This window comes from Phocoena sinus, chromosome 1, assembly GCF_008692025.1.
Source record: "Phocoena sinus isolate mPhoSin1 chromosome 1, mPhoSin1.pri, whole genome shotgun sequence".
Taxonomy (NCBI): Eukaryota; Metazoa; Chordata; class Mammalia; order Artiodactyla; family Phocoenidae; genus Phocoena; species Phocoena sinus.
The window spans coordinates 132,909,442-132,924,793 of NC_045763.1; the positions used below are offsets into that span (position 1 = coordinate 132,909,442).

General features: G+C 40.5%; 1 protein-coding gene across 1 annotated transcript in view; it reads left to right on the forward strand.

Moving 5' to 3' along the window:
- PAPPA2 (pappalysin 2) overlaps window positions 1-15,352 on the forward strand; it is a 282,314-nt gene that overhangs the window by 79,983 nt on the left and 186,979 nt on the right. Inside the window, exon 3 of the mRNA XM_032611278.1 lies at window positions 14,381-14,526. Within this exon, the coding sequence (XP_032467169.1) occupies window positions 14,381-14,526 (146 nt within the window). The remainder of the gene's footprint in view (window positions 1-14,380; window positions 14,527-15,352) is intronic.

Below are 15,352 nucleotides of genomic sequence, written 5' to 3' on the forward strand. Positions count from 1 at the left end.
CCAATGTATATGTCCCACAGTGGAATTTATTTTAATTCCTTTCAGGGACTCAATATTGAGAAATATTTAGTCCATCACTAGAGGCAATACTGTACCATAGTTAGAGAAAGGGTTGTAGAATCAGAAGCATCTCAGTTCAAGTTTCAGCTTTCCACCAATCACCAGCATAATGCAATAAGTGCTATGTTGGAGGGATACAGACTGTGCTAAGGTAGTACCTAGGCTAGAAACTAAGTCTGGACTCAGCAGTTGGGACGGATGTCAGGAAATTTTCCTGGAAGAGGTGACACCTCTACCGATTTTGATAATGGGTAGTTATTAGCAGAAAAGAACAAAGGAAAAGAACATTCTAGACTGAAGAAATATTTGTGAACTTTCATGGAACCAAGAGAGAGAACATAACAGGTGCAGCGCTGTAAGTACTTTGGGGATTTAGAAAAACAATGTAAGAGAAATAATGGCCAGAGACGAAGTTTGACAGGTAGCCAGGGGCTGGAGAGTGTGTATACTGAGAGAGTATGTGAAGGAGTGTCCTTAAAGATGGGAGGTAAACTAAGAACGTGAGGACATACTGAAGCCAAGTGAAGAGGAAGTTTCAAGAAGAAAGTGATCAACAATGTCAGATGCCCCAGAAAGGTCAAGAAGGTAAGGACAGAAGGTGTCCACTGGGTAGAAAAACTGGGAGATTATTGGTGAATTTGAAGAGTCCAATTTTACTGAGAATGTTGAAGATGAAAGCAGAACATTTTTGAGTTCAATTCATAATTAACGATTTGTCATTGCATAATATTTATAAATTCAAAATCTAGGAAAAAATCATATGCTTTGAAATCATTAGTGAAAACAGAAGTTCCTCTTTTTCCTACTCCTTAGTTTCTTCTAAGTAGGAGTTATAACTAACTGGATTTGGGAGAAGGTGGCATCAAAATATTTGTTCATGAACCCCAACTAACTAATCTACCTCTCCCTAATAAGCGGTTGGTTTCCTATCCTATCTCCTCTCACAATGAGTATTTCACACCTTCTAAGTCTTCTCAAGTTTCTGTACCCATCACTTCATCCCCACTCTTAGGGAAGCTCCTCACCTACTCCTTCACTAGGAAAGCAACATAAATTAGAGAAGCATTTCCTTAATGAAATGCCTGCCATCAATCCTCAAAACTATTTGCATTCTTTTCTCCCTTCCCTCCTCCCTTTCTAATGCATGAGAATCTTCCTCTTGATATTCAGGGAGATTCCCAGGAAGTGGTGCCTGAGACAAGAATTTTTGTAATTTACTGAGGGTTTCTTTTAGCAGAAAGGGATGAGGAAAACAGAATAAGTCAGGGCAAGGGTCTAAGCAAGCATGTGGTCTCACAGTTCAATCCCACAGGGAGCTCTGGAGCATGAATTGCGCCAAGGATTTGGTCCTATCTTGGGGCAAAGGGCTGGCTTTTTGTACCCTCCTGTCAATCAGCCATTGTCTGCCAGCTGCCCTGGGAGGAGAGAAGCATAATGTCCTGTGAGGCAGCTCCTATTTGGCGAAAGGGGATTTTTCCAAAGAAAAAAGTGAATTGTTAGCAGCCAATATTCACAGCAGCTAGGGGTTGGTGATACTTGCTTAGGTAGAGCACCAACAGTATCCACCACACTCCTGTGTACGGTGTATCTCTCCTGATGTGTTCTGCATTTAATTACCTTAATTATATCTTTCTTTCCTTTTTATATTATCTCCCCTTACTGGTGTCTTCCTGTTAAACTAATTTAGTAATGCTTAAATCTCCTGTCATAAACATTTTCCATCCTCCTCTACATCTTCACTGTCACGATTCTTGTCTATGCTCATTATCTTCTCTTCCTTAAGAGCCACTCATTCTCCAGGCCATTGCAGTCTGGTTTCTGCCGCTACTGTTTTTCTGAAATTGCTGTTGTCAAAGTTACTGACCTTGTTTCTAGTTCTGATGGAGAATTTTCTGTTCTTCCCTTACTTCAATCGCCAGGAACATTTGGATTGATATTCTCCCTTAGCCTTGGAGACGCCGACTCTCCTGGATTCCTTTCCTACCTCTTCATCACGGCTTCTCAGACCTCTCTGCCAATTTCTTTTCTTCCGCCTATTCCTTAAAGTTACTCTTCCTCAGTGTTTGATTCAATGTCTTCTCTTCTCACTCTATATACCTTTTCCTCGGCCAGACTGAGGCTTTTGAGATCATCAGAAAAGATCACCCCTTCACTGTCCCGTGATACGTAATTCAAAAGTAGACACGTATTTTGGGGGACTTCCCTGGTGGCGCAGTGGTTGGGAGCCCGCCTGTCAATGCAGGGGACACGGGTTCGATCCCTGGTCCGGGAAGATCCCACATGCCGCAGAGGAACAAAGCCCGTGCACCACAACTACTGAAGCCTGCGAGCCTAGAGCCCGTGCTCCGCAACAAGAGATGCCACTGCAATGAGGAGCCCACGCACCGCAGCGAAGAGTAACCCCCGCTCGCCTCAACTAGAGAAAACCTGCATGCAGCAACGAAGAACCAGTGCAGCCAAAAAAAAAAAAAAAAAAAGTAAACATATATTTTTAAACAAAGCAAAATCAATATTGTCCCTCTGTAGTCTTTCAAATTGTACACTTCTGGATATAATTTTGAAAATGAACTAACTAGTGCGTGCTCTCTCTCTCTCTCTCCCTCTGCTGGTTCCCTGAGGACACACCGTGTTGAGTATACCCCTTAGGAAGTCAGTAATGCACTACCTCATTCATTCTACAGTTTTCATTATCATCAGTTTCTGAATTTATATACTGCTCAGGTCTAAAAAGCCATATATACACCTGTCTAATAAACATCTGTAATTTGGTTATCAGAGATGACTTCAAACGTTCACCCAGATCTGTTCCTCTTCCTATTTCTCACTTCAGTGAATTGTGCTAACCAGTTACTCAATTTAAAAACCTAGGAATCATTTTGGACTCTTCCTTTTCCTCACCCTAACCTCCTCCAATTAATCACCAATTGCTATTGATTCTTTTCCTAAATATCTCTCAAAGCCAGCCACAGCCTTCTAATAGGCTTCTCTGCCTGCAGCTTTGCAAGCCTCAGATCCATTCTCCATATTTTCTTAAGACCAGTCGTTCCAAAAAGTAAATCTAATCGCGTTTCTTCCTTGCTTTAAAGAACTCTAAACTTCTTATCATGGTTTGTAAGACCTTTCAGGATCCAGCTGCTGTTACCCTCTTCAGTGTCAGTCTTTCTACTTCTCTCCAGCTCTCATGAACTACTTCCCTTCTCTTATCCATTGGACCTTTCTACCAATGGCTGCATCTTCTTCCCATGCCATCTTCTCTCCAGGATAACTCCTTTTCATCTGCCAGGTTTTGGTATAGATGCCAATTCTGAGAAGACTTTCTCTTAATCTTGGTCAAGTGCTCTGGTCCACAGATTCTCACCGCACCTTTTACTCTCTCTGCCAGAGTACCTGCTGAGTCCCAGTGTGACTGCCCATTTCCTTGTCATCTCCCCATAAGGCCACCAACTCCATGATGGTAGGAGTGCTACCTGGGCTTGTCCATTGTATACTGGTTTTTCAGCACAGAGCCTGAGATTTAGTAGGTGCTTAGTAAATACTTTCTGAATTAGTGAGTGTGTTATCCCACGTCCTGAAATCAAAGTTTAAAGGATTTTCAATCATCAGTGGTTTTATAGGATTCATTCACCTTCCCCATGTCAATAGAATATAAAGTTGAGAGTTCAGTTTGGTGCATGTGTACTGTCAAAAGGAACTGACTTCTGTGGGGTGTGTGTGTGTGTGTGTGTGTGTGTGTGTGTGTGTGTGTGTGTGTACACGTGTATGACATATTACAGAAAGAATGTTTTGCTTGAAAACAGGATTTGAAGAAAACCTTTAAAAATGTTCTAAAACAGTGGAAGAAAAAGCTATAGGAGAAGAGAAAAGAAACACAAAAAATGACTAAAATACGGGATGACTTCAACTTTTACCATTAGTTGAAACACATCCTGTCGGCTCCAGTTACCCACAAGGACTACTTCTTCTGGGAAAAGCTTCCTATTTTTAAACCCAGTGTAATGTCTGTGGAATTACATTGCCCATTCCCACCCAGGCCCTGAGAGTTTATCATTATACAGTGTTTTTGCCAAGAATCTGCTCTGTCTTTAGTCATCAATAAAGAGTTGTCAAAAAGCGTGTATTTGGGGCTTTGGGCTTCAGCTTGGGGCATATTTTTGTCTCTTGCTCTCTACCAGAGACAGCAGATCCTATGTGCGACTCTTTGAAGTTTGACTCTTGTAGATGTAAGCGGGTCCTGTGGTTTAAGTGGATTCTGCAGCAAGGCAGTACTGGTGAACTTGGGAGGGGGAAGGATGGGGTATTCTCTGCCTAATCTTCCAGTTAAAGCCCATCTGCACCATTGATATTTTCAACTAATATTAAATGAGCACTTAATAATATGCGAGATGATGTACTAAGTTGTTCTCACTCTGAGAAAGACATGGTACTTGACTTCTGGGCACATTGTCCAGCTAATGAAATAATGAAGCTCTATAATATTGAAATAAAGAATGCTCTATTATATATATATATATATATATACACACATACATACACACATGCACATATGTATCTATGTAAAGACCTATATATACATATATCTGTATATATATACATAATACATATAAATGTTATACATATGCATACATGTAAATGTATATATATGTAAAGACCAACACAGAAGAATACAAATAAGAAGAGAAAATTAATTCAAATCCCATGACCTGTTTCATCCCCTTCTAGATACCTAGAGTGACATATGTATATGGTTTTAAATAGATAGAGTTATGTTATACTTACTCTTGTACCATCAGCTTTTTCACTCAGTAATATGTTGGGAGCATTTTTCCATTTTAATAAGTATAAATCTAGATTATTTTTAATAATAAACTTCTACGACACCTTATTAATGTCTGCTTCTCTAAGCTGGTTTTTCACTCTGTCCCCCATTCTTGCATGGAGTTCCTTGCACATTATAATAGTGCCCTTCACCTTGCATTATAATCATATTTTTCCATGGTTATCTTCCTCACTAGACTGAGCTTCTTGAAAAAGGGTTATGTCTTCTGTATCTTTTCATTGCCAAGGCCCAACACAGTGACTCACAGATCCTAGTGAAACCAATTGAAGAACAGAGGAAAGAATGTGTGCTTCGGAGTTAGAGGAACTTGGGTTTAATACTTGCCTCCAAAACTTACAAGCAGTGTGGTTTTGGGCAAGTGACTTTATCTCTGTAAGCTTTAGTTTCTTATCTGTAAAATGAAATAATTACGTTAACTTCATAGACTTGTGAGCTTACATGAGAAAATATATATGAAGCATCTACCATATATTTGGGATTCAGTTAATTGTGATCACTGTTATTATTAGGGGCAAATAAATTATTGCCAGGTTAATGACTTATTCAATGGGTTTCTTAATGATTATTTATCTTGGCAGCAAGGCAGACTTTGAAGAGTTCAGTTTTTTTTTTCCCTTCTGTATTATTATACTCTATTTTGCTTACTATTCTGAAAAACATAAATTTTAAAATTTATCATTCTTTGCATTTTTTATGTTTATGCTGGTTCTGGGCTTTATCTTTTTTGGGGGGGGTCTGTGTTGGATCTTCATTGCTGTGTGCGGGCTTTATCTAGTTGTGGCGTGTGGGGTCTCCTCTTCATTGCAGTGCATGGGCTTCTCATTGCGGTGGCTTCTCTTATTGCAGAGCAAGGATCTAGGCATGCAGGCTTCAGTATTTACAGCATGTGGGCCCGGCAGTTGCAGCTCGCGGGCTCTAGTGCGCAGGCTCAGTAGTTTTGGCCCACGGGCTTAGTTGCTCCACAGCATGTGGGATCTTCCCAGACCAGGGATCGAACCCGTGTCCCCTGCATTGGCGGGCGGATTCTTAACCACTGTGCCACCAGTGAAGTCCCTGGGCTTTATCTTTTTTGACCCTATTTTTTAAAATAGTTTTGTGCTAATCCTCTTTCCAAAATCTACATATGTTCTCTTAAAATTTTAGCTCAGCAGGGAGTTCCCTTACAGAACCTGTTCTTTTTGATGTTTATCTCCTTTCTGCTTTATTGGGACAATCTAGAATTACATTGATTTTCAAGGTTTATGCCCTTCTACCTCCAAAGGGCCATTGTCCCCTTGAGAGCCCTAGGCCTTGGAATCATTACTCCCTTTTGGAAATCTGTTTTACTCAAGCTCTAGTCCTTGATGTTACCAGCCTCGGCTATTGAAAATTTTAAATAGAGTTTCTTTCATTAAAGGAACTCTTGCATTCCATGTCACCATCTAGTTCTTTCTTATTAATAAGAATTAAAATAAATTATCATGACCCTTTGTTGTTTCCTGACCTTTTTGAGAGAGATTATCAGGAAGTCAGAAAAAGTATTTATCAGAAGTACTGCTGTTGCTATTAGCAGCACCAGCCTTCTGGCAGAGACATTCTCATCTGATGTTCTGGTTCATCACTATATTTTTATTTTGTGTCCATTTTGGAAACTGCTTTTGGGATGTATCAAAACTATCCCTTGCCTGACCATGCCAACAGTACTTTATGCCTAGAAAATGTTCATTGCTATTTTATTTTCACTAAACGTTTTCCATTGTGGGTTTACTTCAGGTGTCAGATTTCAGTTGTGTTTGCTTCCTTTTGCACTGTGGTATTACTTCTATTTCATTTAACTTTATTTCTTTCAAGCAAGGTATACCCGTTCTCAGACATAGTCTATGATTAGCTCCCCATCAAGTCTTTAAGATGATACTTGCTTTCCTATATTATGATTTTTGAACTTTGTTGCTGGCTATGTAGACATCTGAGACCATAGGTATTGTTATTGATAATATAAGGTTTATTGACAACTGTTTATGTGTGATTTTAGATGTTATCTCATTTTTCTTCCCAATAAGTATATGCAGATTATACTTTCGTTATTGTCGTTTTACAGATAAGGACACTGAGGTGTAATGATGGTAGGCACCTTGCCAATGCCACATGGCCAGTGAGTGTTAGAGGTGGGACACGAGACCAAGTCATTCTGGCTTAAACACCTGTTCTCAGGATGCTGACACATGCTACCTATGACTTTTGGTTTGGTTATTTTTTCTTAAGTTCAACTGGGTATCACTTCCACCATGCGTTTCTTTTCCCTTACCCAGACCCAATAAGTTATCTGGGTATTCTTATGCTCCCCTTCCAAATAAATTTCAGGGTATGACTCCCTTGATAAGGTAGGTAAACTACTACCAAGAACTGGAAACGTGAGATTTACTATTTTCTGCCTCAGAAGGCAATCACAAGTTCTTTTAAAACAAATTCTTTCGACACCATCTTTTGAAGCCAGATTTTTATTCTCTGTATGCTCTTTTCTTTTCCAAAGATACTATATGTTTAAATGAAAGAAGATATATTCATTTTCTATTCCTGCTGCAACAAGTGACCACAAGCTTATTGGTTGAAAACAACACATATTTATTAACTTATTGTCCTATAGGTCAGAAGTTTGACATGGTTTTCACTGAGCTAACATCAAGGTGTTGTTAGAGTTGCATATCTTTCTGGAGGTTCTACAGGAGAAACCATTTCTTGGCCTTTTCCAGCTTCTAAAGGCTGCCCACATTCTTTGGCTTGCTGCCCCCTTCCTTCCCTCAACTTCAAAGCAGAAATGTAGCATTTCTCTGAGTCTCCTTCTGTTGCCACCTCTCTTCCCTGACAACAGGTGGGAAAGGTTCTCTGCTTATAAAGACTCATGTAATTAGATTGGGCCCACTCAGATAATCCAGAATAGTCTCCCCATCTCAAAGTCTGTACTCTCAACCACCTCTGCAAAATCCATTTTGCCATGTAAAGTAATAGATTCCCAGGTTCCAGGGACTAGGACATGGACGTCTTTGGGAGCATTATTCTGCCTACCACAGAAGATATTATGACATTAGACTTCAAGTCCTTTAAATCTCCAGTTAGCTCTTTTATTTCAACCTCAAGTTCTTACAACAGATAAAGCTTTCTAGAGAATAATTTCATTTTACTTCTAGTAGTAATACTCTTTCCCACATGCATTAGCAAAAGTGAGGTTTTTGGGTGTAATAATTGCTGTCAGTTTCTCCATATTTGATTTTCAAGGAAAAAAATGTGTTCCCAGTTGATTATGTCTGAGTGATGATGATATCTAGCCTCTTTGGGGACATTCAGAAGAGAAACAATAATCATCATGATGTCTTTTCTTCCTGGGGTCATTAGTAGGTGGTTGATTATAATGAGGGGAGTGAAGTGAAGAGGGGGAGTATTGAAGGAAGAATCCTGGCTTTTCTTCCTGTGTCATGGAGAGGGTGATAGAGGTGGCATCAATTCAGAGAGAGACAATGGAGGAGCAGTGGGTGTGGGGAAGAAGACTGTGAGTTCAGTCAGAGACAAACGGAATATCCTCCAGTCCACATACCCCCTGGGGGTGAATGATGTCATGCTACCATTAATAATCAAATTACATGAGCTCAGTGTATAGCTATAAAATCTTATCCTCATACGTTGTCCTCTCTCTCTAGTATTTTTGGGAGTCTTCGGAAGGGTGTGCCTTAAAAATTCATGCCCACTGGCTTCTGTGGTTCTACTGCTGTTTGCTGTTGAATACTGGCAATGGTATTTACCTTGTCTGCTGACACTCAGCATTTCCAGCTGATGCTCTGCCCTCACTGTTTCTCTAGGGAAAAGCTGGCCTTATTAGAGAACTGGCTTCTAATGCAACCCAAGGCTGTAAAACTCTCAAGTGTTAGAATGGTGCTGACACCCCTTAATTCTTTCCAAAAATGGAGAGAGTGTCCCTTCTCTTCAATTGGTACTTCATTTTGTTATTAGGCCATAAAGCATGGCTTATGTATCCTGGGTTGTACCAGTTTTCTTACAAAAAGAGTTCTTTTTGTTTCTTCCTGAGGAACTCGAAATCCAGTCTATAAAATTAGGTAATGGACAAAATACCATTGTGGTTCTTCCCTGTTCTTGCCTTTTTATCTTTCTGTGGACACTGTCACATACTGCCTCTGTGTTTAGCCAAAACTCAGACACTTCTTGCAAATATATCCATGGAAAAAATGTCCACAGATTCAGTAGTTGGACCACTATTTGAGATGCACTAAAACTCACTGTGTCCGAATTTTGTTTGTGCTCAGGGAGAACCACCCATAACATTGACATGTTGACTTCAAGATGTCTGGGGGTGATCTAGGTAGAGGGAGATATATATATCTACCTGAGAGTTTTCCAAATACTGATGGTGCTTCAAAGTTTGAGAGTGGAAAAGTTCCCAACGGTGAACAAGGAGAGTGACAAAAGAATGGACTACAAACAGGACCCCAGGGAATAGCTTTTAAGGATTAGAAGGGGAAAGAGAAACCCACAAAGGAGACCGAGAATCAGTGGTCACAAAAGCAAGAAGAGAATCAGGAAAGAGCGTTGCAATAAAAGCAGAGAAGCAGAGAACTTTAAGAAGCAGGAAGTAACTAACAATATAAAAATGAACCAAAGGATTCCAATAAGAAGGTGAATGAATTTTTTCCATTTTTGTGGGGAGGGACAACTAGGAGGTTACTGACAACTTCAACAAAAGCATTTTTGATAAAGTGGTTCTCGTGAAAGCCAGGTTACAGTGGGATTAGTGGATACATGAAAAAAAGGGAAACAAATGGGAGATGAAGAAATTATCCTTTCAAGAAGTTTGAATTGGAAAGGAAGAGGGTACTAGCTATGGTTTTCTCAGAAACCTCATCTTGTAGGACAAGAGGAAAGGGAATAAAAATAGGTAAGGAAGTAAATGTTTTGACTGTGTGTGTGTGTGTGTGTGTGTGCGCATGTGTGTATGTATGGGGGGGAGCGATAGAGTTCATGATAAATGGCTTCAATTTTATCATCGAAGAAGGAGGCACGATTATCTAAGAGTCAGAGGAGATTGAGGTTGCTGGGGGAGAAGGGGCAAGAAAAGGTAAAGAAGGGTAAAGATTTCAAATAGTTCCTGAAGAGGAGATGACCATAATCAAATACAAGTTTAGACAAGTAGAACTAAAGATCCACATGAGATCAGAAAATCCACCTGAGTAAAGGTGACAATGAGAATGGTGTGCAAGGGTCATTGGCAATAAGGAAGTAAAACATAAGACTGTGTTTTCAGTGGATGTTTCACATACATGTTGAAATTTCCTCAGGAAATTTCCTAATTTCCTTAGATCCTTAGACTCTAGGATCTAAGGTAAGGGGGAAGACTGTGAGTCAGACTGTGAAGCCCTTGATGTGTACAGAGCAACCAAGAGATGGGACAGTGAAAGAAAGTAGAAAGTATATGGTGACATAGTAGAGTACCATGTGCCCAATAGCAGGAGGACTTTGACAGAGAATAAAAAACAGTTTTCTGGGCTTCCCTGGTGGCGCAGTGGTTGAGAGTCCGCCTGCCAATGCTGGGGGACACGGGTTCGTGCCCCGGTCTGGGAAGATCCCACATGCCGCGGAGCGGCTGGGCCCGGGAGCCATGGCCGCTGAGCCTGTGCATCTGGAGCCTGTGCTCCGCAACGGGAGAGGCCACAGCAGTGAGAGGCCCACGTACCGCAAAAAAAAAACCCAAAAAAACAGTAAGTTTTTAGAGTGGCACTAGGCAGCTGGGAGGATGCTAGTTGGTACTCTGAGGACCTGTAAGCCCCATGGTGTGAGCGCCGTCCAAGGACTGGGGGAGTAGGTCAAAGGGGATATTCACCTAGAGGAGGAAGCATAGTTGGCAAAGTGGATAGCAGACGGGGGTGGCAGAGGGAACCCTTCTGTGTATTTTGGGTCAAGAACCATGGTGTACAGTAATGACAAGAAGGTTTAGATTTAACCAAACCCAAATATCCCAGATTTGGCACCGGTCATTTCTGTGATGGGAATTGGCTGAGGGTCCTTGGGAGCATCTGGTTTTGTTCTAATGGAGGCTGCCTTACCCCTGTGGAGTGCAGTCAGGATCTTCCTCTGGACGGAGCTTGGTCTGACTGTGGGAAGCAGGGCCCTGGGTCCCAATCTCAGGGCGTACATGCATGCGTCTTGTATGTCTTGTTTTTTAACATGCGAATTTTTGATGCTGACTCAACTTCCTTCAAACAGCTCAGGATCTTTTTCTTCTTTCTGGCCTGAATCATTTCTAACAGTCTATAAAGGAGTTATTCAACTGACTATTAAACTAGAGCACAAGAGGCATTATTTTTATATCCTTTCACTTTTACTTAGTCAGAAACTGAGCAAGAGTTGGGGCTTGCATGGACACTTAGATACTAGAGTGTGGCTAGGGGTCAGCGGTCAAGGGATCCCAACAGAAATCATCTGGGGAACAAAGGAATGTGGTGGGCTGGACACCAGGCAATGTTTAATCCCAAACCAGTAGGTCACAGTGATAAAATAGTGAGGCAGCTGTGCATTCTTCCAGGAGGCATGTCAGAAATAATAGACTCAAGCAATGGGCAGAACAACTTGATATGTCAGCCTCAAGGAAAGCTTGTTTCTGAGAAAATTTTTTATAAAGGTCAAGGTGCAGCTTCTCTTTGGTCTGTCTGAGTCCTCAGGGAGAAGTTCATGGTGAGTATCTCAGTCTAGAATGTGGAGAGGATGAGTAAAGGGAGATCCTGGCAGAAATTAAGTAGATCAATGCAGTTCACCTCTCTTCATACATAGTTCTGGTCAGTTCACGGTCCCATGCTTTTTATGAAAGTTATGTATGTCGTTTCACCCTTCTTTGAACAATTAAGTTCTTTTGGTTGGATGACAAGTTTATCTCTTAATAAATCGTTTCTGAAGCAAGATGTTAAGCTCTGAATTTTAGAATAATGGCCATTTTCTCCACCCTAGGTCTGAGCCAGGCTCTGGTCACATTAGTGGAGAAGCTAAGACGTTTATCTTAATTAGCTCTGATTAAATTCTGAAATGGCGTACATGTGTTATAATAGGCAAGGCAGTCTACATGCAAACTGGACACCCTGCTATCTACACTTTGCCCTTTTTTGGTTTATGGAATAATCTGGACAAAAATCTGTCTTCAACAAAATAAAGCGTTCCTGTATCAATTCAATTAGTGACTGTTTCCAACTGTCTCTAGCTTTTAAAAATGTATTTTATCCCTTATACTTGCCAACTTCTATCTATATCTCTATGGAGTGCAGGAATTAGAGTGGCTGTACCCAGTTTTCCACAAGTATGACATAAACACTCTCATCTGGAAGGGTAATTTATGGCTGGAGAGTGGAATGGGCAAGGAAGAAATGGAAGATGAGTAGAATCAGCTAATGAGTTGGTAGTGGAGGAAGAGGCCTCTTGGAGGGTGGCTCAAGGGAAATTAGTGGAACTGCTGGGTTGAGGGAGGATAGAAGGATGATGGCCAAGACTGGTAAGTGGCAGACAGAGAAGCCAGGAACACACAGATAGCCCAAGTAAACCATGCCAGGAACAGGGGTATTTGGGGAAAGTGAGGGGGGAGGAAAGAGAGAAAACTGTCAAGTTACCAATTCCTAATTTTAATGGGAACTCTGGAATAGGAACAGAGGGTGTAGATTTTCTTTCTTGGTACCCTGAGCTGTACATAGGCTATCACTGATCCTCTCTGCCCTTATTTCTTTCTCTTATTTTCTATTTGTTTCTTTTTTCCCTTTTCTTTCTTCTCTCTCTCTCTCCTCCCATCCACCCTCCCTCTTTTCCTTCTATCTGACCAATTAGACCACCTCCATGTTGAAGAGTTACTTGATGTCATCATAACTCCAAACCATCAATTTATCAATACAGGAAATTGTAATTATTTTTAATAAAGGAGAAAAGGAAAGGGAATGTGACTAATGTCCAGGGAAAACCAGGCAACAGTTCAAAAAACACTCCAGGAAAGTATCAGAAGGAATATCCCTCTGATCACATCTGACACCACTTCATGAAATTTGGATGATTTATTGGGGATGAGAATTACTTTTCCAAGATATTATAAGTCAATAAGAAAGAATATTTTAAAATCCCCATTCTCTCAAGCATATTTGGTTCTAAAGCAAAATCTTTTTGTGTTTCTTTACTTTTATTCCCCTTTTTGGTTCTGTGCCAAAGAACATAAACACAGTCTCCTTTGGGATCTCTATTTCTTGAGTACTCCTTGCCAGTATATCCTACCATGTGGATTAAATAGATGGCATCAACAGTGTAGTTGGGAGGCAGAGTGAACGGAAGAAGAAGGGTCATGCTCTTCTAGCCTGAGCTTCTGGGTTGAGAGATTTCAGTGTCTGCAGCTTGTCTACCAGAATAGCAAGAATAAAGCGTGAATCTATAAAGGAAATTTCAACTGTGTTGAGAGAGCTGTCTGCACAGTTGAAGCTGTGATAGGATCATTCCTATCTTTGGAGTGGCATTCCCATGGCCACTGTAGGAAGCATCCAGTGAATCCAAGGGGCCACTGGGTTCTGGTTTAGTTGTTCTTTCTTAAAATAGCTCTTCATTGAGTATGATGAGGCTCTGTTTGCCCATAGTAAAGTTTTAAGATTCACTGATGCCAGGAAGATGAAGGTCTTTGACTATATATGAGCTTAAAAAAAGATCAAATGCTTGTTTCCCTTTTTTATGGGCCGTGGGGCATGTGTTTTTAATAGACCTTTAAGTCTGTGAATAAGTTCAAACATAATATTACCTAGTGCTTTGAAGGCCACCAATAGAGATACTTAGTGAGTATCACAAGGTAGTCGGAGTAGGGGTAGAGAGTCTATGGATTAAGGTACTAGAAAGAGAAATATATATAAAATTAACATTCTTTGCAGTAGCTTATGATATCCTCTCCTACCTATAACTCATCTCTTTTTTTCCTGTTTTACTTTATATTTTCTGGCCACTATTTACCTTTAAAAATATGCCTGAAGCAAGCATATACTGAAATAGAGATTCAATCGGTCTTCTTATCATAATAATGATCATGCAGTGTGATGGAAAGAACCAGGGACTGAGAGTTGAAAGGCCTTCTTCACCGTGGGCTGGGGTGGGGGTAGGGATAACTCTCAGGGCATAGAGTTAAGGGTATTACTGGATTTATCTTGAAGAAATAATCTGGGTGTAGAGTGGAGAATTGAGTATGATGTCAAATACTGACTATCCGTATAAATATTGTGGTGCTAAAATGGTAGGATATTATTTATCTTGGAATAAATATCCTAAATGTGTATTAGTGCATTTTTGAGAGCTTCGTAATACCTGGTCTTGCCCTCTCTGCTCCTCTCCTCTAAAAAGCAGTGCTGGTTGGGAGAGTCAGAGTCTGATTAGGTCTGGTTCTACTGTTCTCTATGGACTGATCCTTTGGTGTGACATTTCCTCCTCTTACGTGCTCTCCAGGGCGTACATGAGTGTGAAGGAGCTGAAAGAGGCACTGCAGCTCAACAGCACTCACTTCCTCAACGTCTACTTTGCCAGCTCAGTGCGGGAAGACCTTGCAGGTGCTGCCACCTGGCCTTGGGACAAGGAAGCCATCAGTCACCTGGGTAAGTAAAGTGAAGACCAACTATAGTAGGAAAAATGAGGAGATTGGAAGGGAATCCATGAAAGTGCATTTGGGGAAAAAACAGAGAGAAAAATAAATTTACTTAATGAATTAGCTTCTTTGGGCTGAGAATAGCTTTTGGGAGAATCTCTCAACATGTTTCAGTGCAGACAGGTAAGATGTATTAGAGCAAACAGTGGCAAAAACTCAGAATGTCCTAGACGGAATCTATAATCCAGACGTTAATAAATTGCTGACATGGAATAAGATCCATTTTATGTCTTGGAGAGCCTCAAGGGGGAAACTAGCAAGAAGGTGGCTAGACTATGAAACCTGGTTTGCAGTAAACACTGAGCCAGAAGATTGCTGGGCTTCTTGCATGGATTGGAATCCTGAGGAGATTCTGGGAAATTAAAACAGGTGGGGAGCTTGTCTGCTTACCTAGGAAAAAGGTGACACCTTAATACTGAGTGGAACTACTGCATGCTTAAGAAAGATAATTCCTTTTATTACAATATCTTATCATTATTATAAAGGAAATATTACTGACCAATCAATAGAATCATTAAATCAGTTTATGTGGATGAAGAGTAATTATTCAATCAATATAATTTGTATATACTTTCAAAGAGTCTTGTATAGGATTCTACCAAAACTTACTTTAAAACTGAATTACCATAATTGAGAGGAATTTTTCATGTTGGAAAGAGAATGCTTGAAAGAGACCAGAAACCATTTTAAGAGTGATTTAAAAGAGATTATGCAAAATTAATCTTCTTAGTAGTCAAATACAAAGCAGAGAGAAATAAACTGAATAAACATCACAT